This window comes from Odocoileus virginianus, unplaced genomic scaffold (genome assembly GCF_023699985.2).
Source record: "Odocoileus virginianus isolate 20LAN1187 ecotype Illinois unplaced genomic scaffold, Ovbor_1.2 Unplaced_Contig_26, whole genome shotgun sequence".
NCBI classification, from domain to species: Eukaryota; Metazoa; Chordata; class Mammalia; order Artiodactyla; family Cervidae; genus Odocoileus; species Odocoileus virginianus.
Window position 1 is genome coordinate 234,925 of NW_027224343.1, and position 19,175 is coordinate 254,099.

Here is a 19,175-nt window from a genome sequence, read left to right on the forward strand (position 1 = left end):
ACTCTTGTTAGTCCCAACTGGCAATGCTACCTCAGGCAGCCGTATTGTTAAACAGTTGCCACTGATGGTGACACATGCCCATGGGTGAACAGCTGTTAACATGGCAGACTCAAGCTGTTAGTCATGCAGTCATGTCTGACTCTCTGCCCCCTCGTGGCCTGTAGCCCAGCAGGATCCTCTGTCCATAGCATTTCCCAGGCAAGAATGCTGGAGTGGGTTGCCATTTCCTTCTCCAGGGCATCTTCCTGACCCAGGGATTGAACTTGGGTCTCCTACATTGCAAGTGGCTTTGTTGGTGGTGGTGGTGGTGGTCATAATGGGGTTTTTTAAATAAAACATTACACTTTTCAAAGTCAGCTCAGACTTTGAAATATATGAATCACTTGATGAGTCCTTCTAATGAATGCTCAGAAAACCATTTGAGATCAGTTAAAATCATTGGGCTATTTGCTATGACTTAAGATGATTTAAACAAAGCCCATTGAGAAATTTAACTGATCATCTGAAAAATGTTAACAGCTTCTTTTGAACTTAAATATTATTTTTAACTCTTACTTGTGTGAAGGTACAGATATAGATATAATGCCTTAAGTAAGTTACTAATTGAATACTTTTTGTTTTGCAGAGTTTAACAAGGAACTCCTCAGTTATTAAGGGGAGTTTATATTAGAACCATTTATTCATATGTTGAATCTCTTCTAATAAAAATTATTTTTGAGTCAATAGTATTGTTGTTTACACTCTGTGTCACGACATAGGTTCTATTTAACCTTTCTCCAGGAAGCATAGTATGATTTGTTTTTAGAATTGTTTCTAAAAGTTTTAGCCTCTTAGCTGAATATAGCTAGTTACTACCTTAATAAATATAAGCATTTTAAGTACATAAGGCAATTCTGCTTATATTTGTGAGCAAAAAGATGTTAAATAAGGCACTGCATTTAATTGGATGGTCCCCATACATAGTACTACAGTTTCTGGGTTTATGATAAACAGTGTGAATTAAATCTTGTATTTTGCTCCCTTTACACCAAAAATTAAGAAATGCAGGGGAAGTCTATATTGAATTTATTTCTGTTTATAAGCATAAGAGTGCATAAGAATGATACAGTAATAAAAAGAAATGTGATATAGTTTTATATCTGCCACTTGGCTGTTTTGTTTTAGGAAAAACAGCAGTGGTCTTGTATTTTTCTTGCTTCTTGTGTTCTAGCATTTATTTTATGACTGTAATGGTAGCTTTACATTTTCTTTCTCCCACTGAAGTATTTAAAAGGAAGACTTTTCCACTCTAGGAAAACTGTCTTCCCTTCTCTATCTCTAGATGTTTAAATTAAATAATTTTGATTGAACTCCTTTAAATTGTATAATTTATGAGAGACAGTTGTGAAGACCTCAGGCTTGGCAGGCAGTACAACATATAAATCAAATGAATTGCCTAAAATTGATTAAGGGTAAAAGATCCCTGATCCCTTATTAATAAAGGTCCGTGTTTATACTGTGCTTCATTCAGGCTCCATTAACCTTTTGTTTCTTACAAACAAATGTCCAAGGATTTTTTTAAGATTTAATTTTTTTAGAGCGGTTTTGGACTTACAATGAAATTCAGAGAAAGACGCAGAAATTTCCTGTGTAGTCCCTCTTCTCACACGGTATCAACATCAGTCACTAGAATGGCACATTTGTTTACCAGGGATGCACCGACTTTGACCCAAAACTGACTTTGACACGTGATGCGTCTAAGGGTGCACTCTTGGTGGTGTACCTTCAGTGGCCCTGGGCAGATGTGTAACGATAGGGATTTGCCATTACTACATCACAGTGTTTTCACTGCCCTGAAGATCTGTAGTCTGCCTCATCTTCCCCCACCCCCACCCCAACCTCTGGCAACCATCAATCTTTTTATTGTCTCCTTAGTGTCTTGCCTTTTGCAGAATCTCCCTGTTTTTCAAATAAAGTCCATAGAAAGCCAAAAATTAAAAGGTCAGCTCAGTAGTCAGGAAGCTGAGGGGTACATTTATTGGTTTTAAAAGTCAGGGTGTATTTTTAAGTATACTTCAATTTTATTTCTGGCAGGATGGACAGGAGATGATGCCTGTGTTAACATCTGTTTACATGTTTCTCTCAGACACAGACAGCAATTCCGAGGACTCTGGAAACCCCTCGACGACCAGGTTTACAAGTTATGGTTCTGTCGGCCAGACGGTCACGGTCAAGCCACCTGTTCAAATTGCTTCCTTAGGAAACGACAGCGCAAACCTTTTGGAAGATCCCTTAAGTTCAGCCAAGTATCAGCATATTTCTTTCATGCCAACTCTACACTGTGTCATGCACAACGGTGCCCAGAAGTCGGAGGTCGTGCTGCCTCCGCCCAAGTCTGCAGATGGCAAGACAATCGGGATGCTGGTCCCCGGCCCCGTGGCGCTCTCTGCCCTCCGGGAGCCCGCGGACCCCGCACCCGTGGGCGCGCTCGGGTCAGCGGCATCTGCCGGGGACTCGGAGAAGCCGCTGGAGCTGCTGGCGGCCCCGCTGCCGCTGCCCACCGGCTTCCTCCCTCACGGCGGTGGCCCCGCGCTGCATCTCACCATCCAGAGGCTGAAGCTGCCGCCGGGCCCCCCTGAGAGCTGCGCCCTGAACCTGGCGCCGCCGCCCGCCGCGGGCCTAAGCGCGGGCTCCGCGAGCGCCGCCTTCGGCCCCGGCCCCGGGCCCTTCCCGGGCTCACCCGTCGGTGCCACGGACCCCGTCCCGAAGGCCGCCTCGCCGGCGGCGGGACTCTCTCCAATGGTGCCTCAGCTGGAGGGCGGCGCGGCGACTGCGGCCCCGCCTGCCGGCGTGAAGGTGGTGGTCCCTGCGGCCGCGTCTGCCGCCTTCCCCGGGCCGGCCGCCACGAGCGCTCCGTCGGGTGCCCCGAGCCCCGCGCCCAGCGCGAGCCCCGCGCCCAGCACGGCGCAGGGCGACGGCGCCGCCTTCCTGGGCGCGGGCGCGCTGCTGGCTCCGGCCGGCGCCTGCGGCTCGTGCGGCCGGCGCTGCGGCTGCGGGGCCGGGCTGCCGCTCGGCGGCTACTACTACCCGGGGCCGGCGCCCGGGCCCCTGTACCGCGTCTCGCCCTTCTTCAGCCTGCCCTCCCTCTGCAACGGCAGCTACCTCAGCCAGGCGCCCCAGGGCAGCGGCGGCCAGCTCCCCTTCTTCCTGCCTCAGGCCCCGTACGCCAGCGGGCTGGTGCCCGACCCGGTGCTGGGCGGCCAGGCCGGCTACGGCGTGCAGCCGGTGGCGGGCTTCGGCCGGTTCTACCCCGTGTACCCGCACAGCGTGGTGGCCGGCTCGGGCGGCGCGGCGCCCAAGAAGAGCGGGAGCGCGTCATGCTACAACTGTGGCGTGAGCGGACATTATGCGCAGGAGTGCAAGCAGTCGTCCATGGAGGCCAGCCCACAAGGTAATCACGAAAGCGCCCAGAGGACTTGTTTCTGAGGGGGCCGGAGGCAGGCGGCTCCGTGGGAGCAGCAGAAGCCGCTGTGTGTGTGTCCGCAGGCTGCGCTCGCAGCGACAGCTGAGAGGTGCAGGCGGCCAGACAGCGTAGACACAGGCCCCGCAGCGCAGGGCAGGTCAGAGGAGTCCAGTTGCCAGGGAAGGAGGAAACCGGAAAGGCACTTTTTAAGGGTATAATGGGAATTCGCAGAATCTCTTTGCTAGCAGCACTATTTTTTAAAAGCAACAATCCTGTTTCATAGAGTAAGCAAAAGTTTTAAATACTGAAAAATTAGGAAGTGGTAGTCACCTGACTCGGGAGATCCTTCGTTGTTTGGGTCTATCAGTGCACAGGCAGATGACCTCAGGCGTGCTCCCTTCTTTCCCAGCCGACCTTAGTTTCCAATGCTGTCACATTTTAAGGAACAGAACATTTAAGCACTGCGCTGTTTTGGTGGCTCAGAGGGTGAAGAATCTGCCTGCGGTGCAGGAGATCCGGGTTTGATCTCTGGGTCAGGAAGATCCTTTGGAGAAGGGAATGGCAACCCACTCCAGTGTTCTTGCCTGGAGAATCCCATGGACAGAGGAGTCTATCAGGGTTAATTCCATAGGATGGCAGAGTCAGACGTGACTGAGCGACTAACACTTTCACTTGGGAATAAGAACATTAGAACTTTCTTTTGTTACCACCACAATAAAGAAATCAGTACAAGTAGGATACCAAATTCAGTGGAGGCCTCAAACTCTTATGTTTCAGCTCACAGGAAGCTTTTGTCACGTTGCCAGATCTCAACACAGGAAAAGAGTCTTGAATTGGGAGTGTTTGCTTGGAATTTTTAAGGGAATGTTGAGTTTGGTAGCTTTAGGTTGAACTTAAAGCGCAAACTTCATATTGCTCTTTTAAAAGTCATTTAAGGACTGTTCTAGGTCACGGCAGTGCAGAAGGCGCTGCCTGAACAGAGGAGCAGGCCCGTGTGATGTCTTGTAGTGTGTGATGCCTTACTTACCTTGTGCGCAGTGACTTAGCAGTTCTCTTTCCCCTTTTAGGCACTTACAGACTGAGATACGCACCTCCCCTCCCCCCTTCTAATGATACGTTGGATTCTGCAGACTGAAACAAGTAAAGCTTGCCTACTTAATACACTGAAGTGTGGGGAGTCATGGTTGGGGTGTGGAGGGAAGGGAAAGGAAAGGTATTTTGTTTGTGTTTGTTTGTCTATACATTTCCTAGATTTCTATGCAGTTGAGATTTCTCATTTCTCTTGTACGGATGTCCAAACCAAAACAAGAATGCATTGCTTTTGAGCCTCTGGTCTCCTGGTTCAACAACAGGCTTATCTGTATGATATGTATAATTTAAACCTTCAAACAAACTATCAAAAGGAAAATCTTGATGTGTGCTTTTTTTTTTTTACACTGAATACTTGCTGTGTGCAATGTTTACTGAATCTTTGAAACTGTGTATTTGACCTTTTTTCATAACACTGGTGATGGTCATATGGTTTTGGGGAAAAAAAAACAAAAAACTTTGCTTCTTCCCCAGCTTATCTCACTTTGGCCCTAATCTCCACATTTTCATCCCACCTCCGCTTGTGACAGTGGCTGCCAGAGCGGCTGGCACTGCACCATCCACACTCTAAACCGCACTGCGTAGTATCATTCGACGGTAAAATGTTTCACCTTCACCGTAAGGGAGAATCCGATTCCCCAAGCAGTGTGTATATATGTAAAAAACACCTCCACGTACACACACCAACGCAGCGCTTGTCCAAATAAAAATTGGAGTGGAAGAGGGAGGAAGAGCTAAAACCATATGAAACAGAAAACGTGACACACGAAGTGGGCAAATAGCTTTTTCTTTAAAAACAGAAACTTTTTTACTCATACGTTTCTAGCCTGTTGCTTCAGAGAGACATAAAGTGAACAAACTCGTGTGAGTGTGGTTCTCCTGTGTGTTTGTGTTTGTAACGAAGGCCAACAGCCAGTTTTACATGTAGTCTACCACAGTCTACCACTCTGTCGTGTAAAAGACACTTAAGTCAAGATTTCTTTTCCTTACACCAACTGTCACAGTGTTCTGTTGTGTTTTAAATGTACACAGTTTATTGCAATCTGAACAGCAGCTCTGCGTTTCTACAAAAGTCAGGTATTTGTTCCCTATCCTGTCTCTCGTAGCAAAGTCACTTTGATAACAGTTTACCACTATGCTTGATTATAATGTGAAAGATTGAATTCTGAGTGTGTTAAGATGGTGTTAATCATGTCAGTGTCCCGTCACTAAGTTTAATGCTGCTGTTTAAAATGACTGTTTGTTTGTTTTTAAAGCCGATCTATGTACTAAATTGCTTCCAGGTAATTTTTGATTTCCTAAAGTGCACTGAGGTTATCTGGAAGACGGGGTGTAGGTTTGGACCGCTGCCATCCATGGCACCGAGCAGCCCCCGGCGCTGAGCCGCAGGTGTGAGGGCTGGGGGTTGGGTGTGCTGTGCCCCAGCCTCAGCACAGAGCAGAGACGGCGGGTGTGTCTGTGGGGTCACGTTGGTGTGCAGCAGAGAAACTTAAATATCTGGCCTTGGTTCAGAAACCTAACAGATTGCCAGACAAAAGGAAACACTTGAAGTAAGAAGCTTCCTGTAAAGCTTCATAGGTAGAGTTTATATTTATAGCACCAATGTACATTTTGAAACCTTCTTTCAGGGGTAGGAGTAAAAGGGGAAGAAGGGGGGGGGTGAAGGGGTAGATGAAAGCTTTAATTTAAAAAGAAAGTTCAATGAAAGGAAATTATTTTGATTAAATATATTTTATTTGGTATTTTTGGACCATAAATTAATTGTTAAGCTACAGTCAAGTTGTGAAAGTGAGAGTTTTGATAAGCCCTATATGGACCGCATTGTGAATCACTTGCCAGTTGTACTTTATGGAGCTTATTTTATGATTTAAAAGACTGTACTGTATATAGGAGGTATGTTACCTTCTCCTTATTTGTATGTTTACCATATACTTTGATATTTGAAATGTTATGTACTGGAAAGGCCACTTATATTTCTAGAAAAGATTGGATTTTATGCAACCTTTTTTCCTTGAATTAACAGCAATAAAAAAAATGAAAAATGGCTTCAGAATTATGCTTTATTGCAAATGTTGTAGCAGTGAAGAGAGGGGGACATCATCCCTGGTGGGTTTGGATTTGTTGTTGTTTTTCCTTTTTAAAGAGTCAACCAGTTATTTCCCTGTAGTGTGGGCAGTGAATCCCCTAGTTATCTACCATCTGGGAATCCCGGCCACCGCAAGCAGCCTGCCTGACTGTACAGATCACCTGCATGGTGCAGGCTCCCTCTGTGCCCGCCGGGCCGGGCCACGGGTTTGGGGGGATCAGGCGCCCCTGGTGGTCTGCAGGCCCCACCCCCCATTAGCTGGTGGGCGGGCGCCTCACGCAGCGCGGCAGCTGCGGCCCCTCTGGAGGTAACATCTCTGGGGTCGCCTGCTGCCTCCCCGCGCTCCTTTGGCGCGGGGTGCCCACTCTCAGCGTCACTGTCCTCTCCTCCATTTCGCGTCCTCCGTCCCCAGTGCGCAGTGTACTCTTCCGAGAAAGGGCGCGCTCCGCCGCGGCTTCTGTGGCTGCCTCTCCTCACCGGTACCACGCAGACACCTGGGTGGTTCTGTCTGCCATGGCAGCGAGCATGTTCGCCCCGGGCTCCCGGTTTCCACGTGCAGGGGCACCCTCGGGAGACACGTCCAGGCACGCAGGTGCGGGGCTGCAGGCCGTCCTCCCAGACCGGCCGGCGGCTTTCCAAGTGGCTGGCGCTGTGTCCGTGTCCCGGCCGCTCCTGAGGCCCCGTGGCGGTGCCCCGGGCGCCTTGGCGGGGGTGGACGTGTAGCCAGGGGGGGTTCGTGTGAGGCTTCCTGGGAGTGCCTGACTGCACGGGCGGGCACGGAAGGCCCAGCCAGGGCTGGGGATGCGCTGCCAGCACATCTGGTGACAGGCGGTGTGGTTTGGGAGTGGGGGGGGCAATGACACGGGCAACTGCCGTCGTGGGAAACGTCTTGAAAGAGTTACGGAATTTTTGGTTCAGTTAGTAAAACAGAGCCAGACTGCAGAATTGAAGGAAAAATTGGAAGTTGCCAGGTTTTAAATAGAGACAAAAAGGAAAAAAAAAATTGAGAGTTTTTGAAACTGTCGAATGGTTGAGAGAAAGCCTGGAAGTTGAGCCACTGGTTCCGGTGAGGGCAAGACAAGAGGGGGATGGCAGGGACGGACGGAAGGAACCCTGGGCTGCCGAGCCGAGTCTTCCCACACAGATGATGAGCTTGTTTAAGTTAGGGCTGCGAGGATTAAATAATACATGGGCAGGGCCCAGCTTCATGAAATAGCACCGAGGAGGCACTCAGATGTTAGCAGAATTCTGTTCTGATGAACAGAATTGCCTGCCTGAAGGCAGTGGTTGGTTGCGGCGGTGAGCTTAGGAAACGTAGTTCTTCCTTACGTTAAGCTTAGTTGTTTGAGCTCTCTCCATTAATAAAATAGTCTTTGTCCTCGAAAATTATTTGGGATTTCCCAGGTGGTCTAATGGCTGACTCTGTGCTCCCAATGGAGGGGGCCTGGGTTCGATCCCTGGTCAGATCCCACATGGTATAACTAAGACCCAATGCAACCAAATAAATAAAATATATATTAAAAACTATTTGGAGGCAACTCTGGGCTATAATATCCATGGGCTAAGTCTTGCAGAACCGAAATAGAACAAGGTCTTACAAGGCAAATCCACATTGTACTTTTTTTTAGTGCTAAATACCTAAATTTCCTGAAGTTTCCCGAAAGATTAAAGTGCAGTGCAAAGTAATCTCTCTCTCTCTTTTTAAACAGGTAGCATCTAGTACTCAGGAGCACCACCCATTAGAGCCTGGAAGACACCTTTTTTCAATTCTATGTACTGATTACAAAAGCATTCTAAGGTTAAGGCAGTGAAAGCAAATGGAGGCAAGCCGTGGCAGTAGTTAACCCCATAACCCTTCCATCTCATCTCGAAGGAATGAAAAAGAATGATACCCCACCTACTGCACCCACAAAAAGGATGCACTTATTTCTAGAGAAATGAATTGAGGTCTGTGGGGTGAAGGAAGAGGGGGTGCTCTGACTTCAAACACGGTTGCTGCATTTCTAGTCGTTTCCGTGGAGCTGGAGGAAAATCTGCAGCGGGTCCTGTTGGCGAATAAAGGGCCCTGGCTGGAGTCCAGGCTGAGTCCGGAGTCACCGCAGGTGGTGGTGCTTCCCTGCAGTGCCCGCGCTCTCCTGCAGAGGGCAGCACTGTCCTCTCGCGGAGCGTGCACGGTGTTAACACCTGAGGTCCATCTAATATCAGTGTTTCAGGTTATCGCCACTCAAGGATCACGTTGTGCCCATTATGTGCAAAAGTAACTGTGCCGTATCTCCGGAGAAACTGACCTAGATGTTAAATGCTGTCCTCTTTTGGAAACTTGGCCCCTTTGGAGCATGGGCACCCATGGCGTGACTTCTGTGTGTAGCCAACTGTCTGTCCACCTTGGAAGCAGGGTGGCTTTAGGCTTCCCCTTTCCTGCGCTGGAAAGCGGGGCCCATCACAGGGGGGACGAGAAAAAGCCTGCCGTCACAGCTCCGCTGCACTGACGGCTGGCCTCGGCCTCCAGAGCTGCTAATCCCGAGGTCCTGGTTTGCTCCTTGAGACCTGGGAGCGGGGGTGAGGCGTGCGGGTGTTGAGGGGGGGTCCTTCATTGTGCTCCTTTGTCCTCTTGCAGCTCCAACGCGATCCGCGGGAAACGGTCTCGCCCGCCTCGCCACCGAGAGATTGCTCGTTGGGCAGCAGCGCCACCTGGTGGGGAGAGGGCCCCGCCAGCGAGCGGCCGTCTTGCCCCCGGGGCCTGACGGAGGCGGGAGGCGTTTGGGGTCGTGACCTGAGCTCGGGCCTTAAAGCTTGCGGCGGCTGTCCGCGGAAGTAGTGTGAGCGGCCTCCGCTCTCAGCCTCCGCAGTGTCGGTGGGGCACAGACATCTTAGCACCGGCGGTGCTTCTCAGTCTCCCGTGCACTTTCCTCCGCGCCCCTTGCCCGACGACTGCGGAGGGGGTGCGTCTCCCCCCTGCCCCGTTTCCCAGGGGAGCTCGGGGTGGGGCTTCAGGGCCGCAGACCCGCCGCCGGCAGTGACAGCCAGCCCCCAGGATCAGAGGAGGCTCCCCCTGCCCGCCCACGGTCCACAGCGCCTCCCCGCCGAGCCCAAGGCCACGGCCTTTGAAGCCGCATAAAACGGTGGGTGCCCGTGGTCTTTGGAGCCGGGGGGCCTCCGGACTCCTGCGGGAGCAGAGGGCCGGCCCTGGTCGGCCAGAATGTCTCTTCGCTGAGTCTCTGCTGAAGGATTTGAAGACGCGGAGTGAGGGGAGGCGTGCAGAGCTGGACGCCTCAGGACTTCTTCTGGAGGCTTCAGGTGTTCTGTCTGATGAATTCAAGGAGTGACATTTCTCGCCCACACCCAAGGTTTTAAACAGGCGCCACTATCCTCTGCTGAAACACCAAGTTTTGCCCTGCAGAGGTTTCTATGATCCCCAGATGTCTTGGTAAGTCGAGCATTTAGCGACTCTTCATTTTAAGACTTTGGAACCTCAGAAACGCAGTGGCAGCGCAGACACAAGACACCTGACTGCTGACGCTGGCAAAGCTCTGAGTCACATGTGGGCTGTCCGCGAGCACTCCCCTCGGCCCCCGCCGCTCAGCCCCCAGGGCCGAAAACGGCAGCAGCACTGGCAGCTTCCCCAGACACGCAGCGGCCACACCCACCGCGCAAGCCCCTGTGGATGCTAGGGCGGTCGCCAGCTCGCCAGGGGCCTGGGGCTCCTCCGTGCTCGGGTATCAAGGGCTGGACTCAGGACGTGGTCACTCCTGCGTGCCTCGGACGCCTTCATCAGATGAGCTTGTGCAAGAGACGAAGCCTTGTTCAGCACCCACCCCCGATTCACACCACGCTTCTCAGGCTCATCTACAGAGTGGGGATAACAGTCACTCTGTTAGAATAGTTACAAGACTTGACTCCGGTGAAATGCATGAAGGACTCAATATCAGATACACAGCAGGTGCTCCGTAGGTTCGTGAAGGTGGCAAACGCCCATCGGGGCAGACCCGTCGCAGCCTCACGACGGCCCTTGGAGGTGGGCGCGCTGCCTCGGCTTACAGCTGGGGAAACTGAGGCACGAAGGCCCCCCACGCGTCCGAGGGCACAGAGCAGGTCAGCGGCCAGGCTGGGACTGGCCCCTGAGCCCGCCCAGTTCTCTGTGCTGGGGTCCCGGGACACCACCGGCGGGGCATGGACGTCCAGGGCGCCCTGCGCAGGGGCCGGGCCGGCTCTGCTGTGAGCCCCGCCGTCTGGGACACCTGGCCCTCCTGGACCTTCATCTCTCTCACCCGAAAGCTGAGTGCTTGCTTGGAAGAAGGTGGTAGACACTGAGCTGAATGACTGCAGAATTCTGACTGGAAGCTTGCCTTTTCTCTTTAAGTAACTGATCAGGTTTCTGTAGCTCTCTTTGATTTAACCGACAGCAGCCCTTTGGGGGCGGGCCAGGTGCAGGACGCCCAGCTGCACCCGGTGTTGCCGGAGGGCACGCGGCGCGGGGAGAGGAGGAGAGGGGGCTGCGTGTGGGGCCGGCCGGGCACCCGGGGCAGCGCTGAGCAGGCAGTGCCTCCTGTCGTCAGGGTTCTAGGCTCTTCTGTCCTTGTACTGACAAGGTTCTCACCTGGGGGGCCTTCCAGTCAAAGGCGCGAAGCTCACGACCCGAGTCCTGCGCTGAAGGACACGGAGTCAGCCGTGGTCAGTAGCACGACCCACAGCCAACGAGGCTCTTACATCTTGCAGTGGTTGAGAAGAATACTTTTATCACGACACACAAAAGTCATCCAGAATTCGCGTTTCAGTGTTCACAAATCAAGTTTCTCGGAGTCCAGCCACTCTCCTTTGTCTCATGAAGGCTGCTTTCGCCAGAAAGCTGAGTAGTTATGACAGAGACTGCACGACTCTCCGAGACAGAGATGCTATCTGTGTTTTTATGAAAAAAGCTTGCTGAGCCCAGATGCCTATCAGCCTTCTCTGAGTAGAGACACACTCTCCGGTGCCTTTGAGGGCCTCTGTGTGAGTAGGAATCTCTCTCCTTTTCTCTGCAGCGTCATCCTAGCACAGCGAGAGGGCCTGTGGCGCCCTGGTTCCGTGGGCCACGCAGCGAACCCCTCTCGGCTGGGAGCCAGTGTCACGGGGTGCGTAGCCGTGGGGTCCCGGGGGTGGACAGGTGAACTCCGCCTGCTGAGGACCGGGCAACGACTTGCAAAGGACACAACATTTCAGGGCGGGCAGAAAGGAAGAAGTGAGACATTCCTAGTGAAGAGGCGGAGGGAGGGCAGAGAGAGTCTCGGACGCCCTGGGATGCGGGCAGGGGCGGTTGTGCGGCTGGCGCGGACTCCGGAGAGTCGGACGCATCCTGAACCTCGCGGGAGCCAGGGCCGGGGGGGCGCCTGGAGGAGAAAAGCGGACTCTTCTGCTCTTGCTGAGTCTGCGGTCCTTGAGTGACACCTGGTCCCCAGAGTGCGGCCTCGCCCCACCCGCAGCAGAGCCACCGAAGGCTCGACTGGAAGCATAGGTGTCTCACCCCCCACCCCCGGGACGCCCCCCAGAGAACCGGAGCTCCCGGGGTTCACTGGGTGGGGGCCAGGAGGACACGGCGGGCCCGCCAAGGAGAGCTGAGGAGGTGAGGGGGTACGGGAGGAGGTGCCCTGGAGACGGAAGAGACACCGGGACTGAAACGGCGTCACCATGACATGTAAGAGACCAGGAGTCGCGGCCGCGAGCTTGCCAGTCACGAGGCTCCTGGCGACTAAATGAGGGAGAATGGTGGGGCGAGGTGGGGGCTGCGGGCAGAGCCGGAGGAAGATGGGAGACCCGGGATCGACCCCTGGGTCAGGAAGATGCCCTGGAGGAGGGCATGGAACCCACTGCAGTGCTCTCGCCTGGAGGATCCCACAGACAGGAGCCTGGTGGGCCACAGTCCACGGGGTCGCAGCCAGACACGACTGAGCAATGAGCACTACTGCTATCTTTAAAGTATTGTTAAATGAATGTAACTAGTGTTAAAAGGCTATTTTTAATATTTCACATTTTTAACATATTTTAAAAATAGTTCGACTAGTTTTAACACTACTACTTATTTTTAAAGGCAGTATGTAATGCAGTACTTTGAATGCCAAGGCTGTCCCACTTGAAGGGGGGCCCTGAGCAAGCTCCCCGACTGTAACCAAAGGTTTACAAGAACGTCCGTCTCTTAGGGTCTTTGTGAGGGTTAAAATGCTCCAGCAGGTGCGAGGCATACAGGGAGCACTAACACGGTGTTCTAGTTCCTTTAAAAGTACTTTCTTATTCAGAGCCTGCCCTCCTGTTTCAGGGCCTGTCAAAATTAGGGATGCCTCCCTTCCTTGAGTTATGACTGAGCTTTGTTTTCCTGTTTGTGTCAGCTGCTGCTTTTGCTTTACATCATTGCAATCATCCTATTCGTGCATCTTCTTTCTTCTTTTTTGTGTAATTGGTGAGCCAGTGTCGATCCTTCACTATTAACTACAGCCCACAGTCAGCGTCAGGGTTTACTCCTGGTCTGTGCATTCTGTGGGTTTTGACTGATGTATAACGACACGTGTCCCCTGAAGGCCCCAGGCTCTGGGTTCTCACCCCTCCCTCCCACCCCTGGCAGCCACTGATCTTTTTGCTGTCTCTGAAGTTTCGCCTTTTCCAGACTGTCGTGTAGTTGGAATCCCACAGTATGTAGCCTTTTCAAATTGGCTTCTCTCACCCAGTAATATGCATGTGAGTTTTCTCCTGTCTTTTCATGGCTCACTCACTTTTTTTGCCCCCCTGGACATTCCACTATCTGGATGTGCAGTTTGTTTCTCCGCTCACCTGCCAAAGGACGTCTTGGTTGCTTCTAGGTTTTGGCAATTATGAATAAAGCTGCTCAAACACCCGTGTGTGGGTTTTTGTGTGGATATAAGTTTTCATCTGAGTTGGGTAAATACCAAAGAGTGCAATTGCTGGATCATATGGTAAGATATGTTTAGTTGTGTAAGAATCTGCCAAGCTGCCTTGCAGAGGGCCTGTCCCGCCTGCATCCCCGCCAGCCGTGAATGGGGCTTTCCGGCGCTCCACAGCCTCGCAGCTTGTGCTTTTGTCCTTGGGTTGGTTTCTAGCCACAAGTGCGCAGCAGTACCTTACTGCGGGAACTCGCAGCTCCCCGAGGACATGCTGTGGAGCGTTTCTGTTCAGGTGTCTGTCTGTCATCTGTTTTGGTAGGGTGTCCGGATCTTCTGCTGATTTTTTAAATTGGGTTGCTTGTTTTCTTATTGTTGAAGTCTAAGCGTTCTTTGTATATTTCAGATCCCCGTCCTTTTTGTTTTGCAGACATTTTCTCCTTGTCCTTTCATTCTTTCAATGCTTTGTTCTTTTTTATTGCGATGAAATGGGGATGTGGAGACACGGAGGGACAGAGGAGCAGAGGCCCCCCCATCTTCACCCTCCGTAGACGCAACACCAGGCATCTCCAGGGGCGCCTGCTGTGTGTCCAGCAACCGTGTCAGAAAGGGGGTCCCCAGTGGTAGCCAGGCCCTCGACCCTGGGGGCGCTCATGTGGCGGCTGGCGTGGGACCAGGAGGCTCCCAAGCCCCTCCCCTGAAGGGGCGGGCAGACGGGCAGGCAGGTGAAGCCGCTTCAGCTGGGCCCAGCGGTGTGATCACATGGACTCAGCCCTCCGTCCGTGGGGCTCTCCAGGCAAGGATGCTGGCTGGGTCGCCATGCCCGCGTCCAGGCGTCTCCCTGTAGAGACAACCAGGTGCAGTTGGGCGGCTGGGACGTCACTGGCCCTTTGTGTCACTTGCCCAGAGGATAGAAACTGTGGGCCTACATCGACATCCCCTCGTAACTTCTTCAAACTTATCTGGGACACAGAGGCCCGCGCTCCTCCCCAGCGTATTTACAGAGACACACACGGCAGAGGAAGCAGGCTGTTTCCCACGGGGCCTCCAGCAAGGCTGCCTGCGCTCCTCCGGACGACTCCTTCTGCAGGACACACAGAGACCTCATGGGGCCTCAGGGGAGCAAAAGACAATAGTGCTTCCCAGGATGGGAAGCAGCCACACCACAGGAACCGGAAGTTAGCTCCTTGGAGGGCTGGGCCTGCAGTTGTCAGAGCGTCCCTCCCACCCCATCCACCTCGGGAGAAATGGATGCGAAGTTAACGCTGCCAAATAGCTGAGGATCTCTCTGGAGTCCAGTATCAAAACAGGCGTATTTCTGGCTACAATGAAAGCCTGGCGAGGAGGAAGTGAACTGCCTTAGAGAGCGTGATCCCTGTAGAGATAAGCCATTGTGCCCAGCTCGTCCTGAATTCCAGTTTCCTCTTAAGTCAGATTTTCCACTTAATGGAAAGTGAAGGTGTGTTTACTCAGTCAAAGATGGTTGTAATTCTTGACCAAAAACAGTTGGCAGAGGCCCTTCACTTGGAGGGAAGTCGGTGCAGTGCCACCTGGGAAGCCCCTGGGGGCCTCCAGCGTCCAGGACCCCTGCACTGAATGCCCGGCAGAAGGCCCAGAGGGTGCCCTTTACGCTTTCCGACACAGAGCACCATCAAGCTAAAAGCAGGGCCTCCCAGGAGGCCCTAAAATAACCCGCCTGCCAGGGCAGGTGACGTAAGAGACGTGGGTTCGATCGCGGGGTCGACAAGATCCCCTGGAGGGGGGCCCGGCCACCCGCACGGAGATTCCTGCCTCGAGAACCCCATGGACAACGGAGCCTGGAGGGCCACGGCCATGGGGTCACAGAGTCGGATGCGATTGAAGTGACATAGCACACAAGTTGAAAGCAGAAACTTGAGAAGCCTAAAAAGCTGGATTTAGATCTTCACTGCCTCACCCAGTAGCCGTGTGACTGTGGATAAATATTTAAAATGGCTTCACTCTTATCTGTAAAGTGGGAATAACAACAATGGGGTTGTGCAGACCACTCACTGCCTGCACAGCTACTAGAAGCAAAGCACTTGAAACACACGGAAACACACCAGAGGTCCTCAGAGAAGGAGGCCAGCTTCACAAAGTGTAGGAGGCACCCACTCCAAGTGTTTCACATGAGGAAATAATGACTAGCTTTTATGGCGTCTTATCGCATAGCACGGGACTTCCCTGGTGGCTCAGAGGGTAAAGCGTCTGCCTTCAATGCAGGAGACCTGGGTTTGATCCCTGGGTGGGGAAGATCCCCTGGAGAAGGAAATGGCAACCTACTCCAGTATTCTTGCCTGGAAAACCCCATGGATGGAGAAGCCTGGTGGGCTACAGTCCATGGAGTCACAAAGAGTCGGACACGACTGAGTGACTTCACTTTATCTCATAGCACACATATCCTAAGCTAGTCTATGTATTGTTAAGCCTTAAACAATCCCATGAAATAGGGTAATTGCGACACCTGTTTTACAGACGGAGAATCGAAGGCAAGGACAGCGTAAGGACTCACTCGCTCAGTGGCCAGGCTTGGGTCTGAACGCGGGACCACGGAGCCTGGATCGCTGTCTTCTCCGTGGGCCTCCGGCCCGTAAGGCCCTGATGATAAACTGACAGAGGGACATAAAGTCCACTGACCAAGAAACGGCGAAGTCCATCAACTCTTCACGACCACAAGGTACGGACGGTCCTGATGAGCCTACGCGGCATCCTTGAGATGCTGTGAGTCCCATGTCCGGTCTGCAGCCAGAGGGTCACCAGGGTCACATCCTTCCGTCCCCCACAGGCAATTTTAGGCAAAGGGCATGGGGCAGAGAGGCCGCAGGGCTGGGCGGAGGCGGGGGCCCTCCTGGTGAATCCCCGGCCGCATGGACGCCCCTCTGTGCTTCTCCAAACCTGTTTAAGGGCCAAAAGAGCCGCCCGGGGTCTGCCCACCCGCCCCCCACTCCCCGCGCACCGCCCCCAGGGGTGCAGTCTGGCCAGGCCTGGGGCTCACGTCCTGACGAGGCCCGCCCCCCAGGACCCTCTGCCCCAGAGGAGGCGGAGAGCCCAGCCCGTGCTCATTCCCCCCCCCCCCCGCGCCCCTCCCCCGGCCTATCGGAGCATCCTTGGGTGCCGTGCTGCCTGGACGACGGTGTGAAAGGGGCCCCTGGCTCGGTCCAGAACGAGCCCCCGTCCCTCCCCGGGTTCCCCGGCCCGCCGGTCCCTCCCACGGTCCCCACAGCTGGAGCCGTCGGGCCACAGGGTCAGAAGACTCTCCCTGAAGCCCCTCTTGTCCGCTTCTGCTCCAACCGACCACACTCCCGGCCCCACTGCCTCCGGTTTAGCGTCTCAGCGTTTGGTCCTTCCTGAATGGAGCAGGGAGAGACTTGCACCTGGGAAGACCTGGAAACCAAGCAGCGTCTGTGCGCAACACTCCCGGGGAGAGCGCCGTGAGCGACCCCAGTGAGGGGCTGTCCCCCAGCCGGCTGGTGCCGTGTTCTCCCTGAACCCCAGAGCGGCGCGTGTGTCCTGAGAGGCCTTCTAGGAGCGGCCCTGATGAGGAGGAGTTTCGGGGCTTTATACCCTTGTGCTGTGTTCCCCTGGAGACAAGGAAGACGGTATTCCAGGCCATTAACCTCCACAGAACAAGCGGATAGGAAAGGCAGGAAGCAACACTTTGAAGGCAAAAGCAAATGGCCTCATTTACTTTTAAAAATGATACCTGGAAAACATCAGTGTGTTCAAAAACGATGTGTTTTTAAAGCGTGAACAGTTAGAAATCCCTGGTCCCGGAGCCCCAGTCTCCAGTCTCTCCAGCCGAGAGCAGTTGAGCTGACTTGGGGTCAAGCTCTGACCTGACTGGGGTCAGGCTGCCCCCGGCCCCCAGGGCCCTCCCACGGGGGAGGGTGGATGCGGGCTCTGACTGTCCTCCTCCAGGGCACCCACTGCAGGCCTCCTGCTCGTGAGTCCCTCCACCTGGAACGCCACCTCCTTTAGTTTCCCTTCGTGGGGGGAGGGGTATCTAATTTCATTTTTAAGGTATAACATTTATATAGTAAATGGTACAAACCTTAAAGTGTGCCACTGGAGGAATTTTTACATATTTTTCTGCATATGTATTCACCCAGGCCAAGACGCACACTATTTCCAGCACGAGAAGCCTGCCGTGCCTGCCGAAGTCAGCACCCAAACCCGGGGTAGGCGCTGCTCTGACCGCCATCATCACGGACTCCTTTTGTCGGGTCCTGTAAACGACCTAGGGCTTCCCTTAACCCGGGGTAAGCGCTGCTCTGACTGCCATCACCACAGGCTCCTTTTGTCGGGTCCTGTAAATGACCTAGGGCTTCCCTTAACCCGGGGTAAGCGCTGCTCTGACTGCCATCACCACAGGCTCCTTTTGTCAGGTCCTGTAAATGACCTAGGGCTTCCCTTGGGGGGCTCAGCGGCAAAGATTCCACCTGCCAAGCAGGAGGCGTGGCTTCCATCCGTGGCTCAGGAAGATCCCCTGCAGGAGGGCATGGCAACCACTCCAGCATTCTTGGCGGAATAACCCCGTGGACGGAGGAGCCGGGCGGGCTGCAGTCTGTGGGGTTGCGCAGAGTTGGACCTGATGGAGCCACAGCGGTGAATGACCTGAGGTTCCCTGGTGTCTCCACCACTCTCTGGGAGCTCACTGCAACCCCCCGTCAGCTCGAGTGTCACCTCCTTTCCTGCCCTTTCCGTAGCATTGTGCTTTCCTTTCCTTTCCTTCAGAGTCCGTCATGACTTGCAGTTTGTTTCCTTGTTTCCTGTTTGCTCCCCCCTAAAAGGTAAGTGTCCTCTCCCATTCACCGCTGTCTCCTGAACCCCTAGCCCAGTGTCTAGCTTATGTAGACAATCAAATATTTATTCAATAAATGAATATGTTTGTGAATGAAAGGAAGAAACACCCCAGGTATCAATTTATATGGTCCTGAATCCAAAACTAATTTTAATCATTCAAATCCCACTCACGAGGCCTCTGCACTTCTGGTTACAAAGACAATGTTCACTGAATTCAAATGTGAAGATTTAGAAAGAAATATTGGAGTTGTTCCTGCTTCTTGCCTGGAAGCAAAAAGTGGGCTAATTCTCCCCTTCTGTAAGAGGATCGCTTTCTCACCAAGACTGGGCTCTTGCTTTGCAGTGTTGAATCAATGTTTTATAAAACAGCTCCATTTTGGCAACATAAAAAGACTCTCTCTACAGCGGTACACTCTACTGGAGCAGTCGAGGACTATGTTCTTAAAACTTCCTTCATATTTTTTCATGTTTTAAACATGAGCACATAATACTTAAAAAAAAATTTAATGGCGATAAAATACACAAAAGAGGAAATTTACCATCTTAACCACAGCATCTTCATGTTGTGCAACCACCTCCAGAACTCATTTCAGCAAAACTGAAACCAGCCAGTAAACAAGTCCCCCATCCCCTCTCCCTGCAGCCCTGGCAGTCATGATTCTACTCTATGTCTCCATGAATTTGATTACTCTGGGACCCTTATGTGAGTGGGCTGTGTAGTACAGTATTTGTCCTAGCAACTGGCTTATTTCACTTAGCATAATGTCTTCAAGGTTCATTCATGTTATAGCATGTGTCAGAATTTCCTTCCTTGTACTGGCTTGATAATATTTCGTTGTATGTTAAACCACATTTCGTTTATCTGTTTATG

The 19,175-nt window shown here is 52.7% G+C and overlaps 1 protein-coding gene and 1 long non-coding RNA gene across 2 annotated transcripts in view; both read left to right on the forward strand.

Annotated features, from left to right (window-relative positions):
* ZCCHC2 (zinc finger CCHC-type containing 2) overlaps positions 1 to 6,584 on the forward strand; it is a 46,675-nt gene extending 40,091 nt beyond the window's left edge. The window contains exons 13-14 of the mRNA XM_070464510.1: positions 2,126 to 3,430; positions 4,510 to 6,584. Coding sequence (XP_070320611.1) covers positions 2,126 to 3,430; positions 4,510 to 4,577 — 1,373 coding nt within the window. The 3' untranslated portion in view covers positions 4,578 to 6,584. The remainder of the gene's footprint in view (positions 1 to 2,125; positions 3,431 to 4,509) is intronic.
* Positions 6,585 to 15,779: 9,195 nt separating this feature from the next.
* Positions 15,780 to 18,793, forward strand: LOC139034119 (uncharacterized). The gene is made up of 2 exons (XR_011486563.1): positions 15,780 to 16,178; positions 17,611 to 18,793. It is a non-coding gene; the product is annotated as an uncharacterized lncRNA (long non-coding RNA).
* The last annotated feature ends 382 nt before the right edge of the window (positions 18,794 to 19,175 follow it).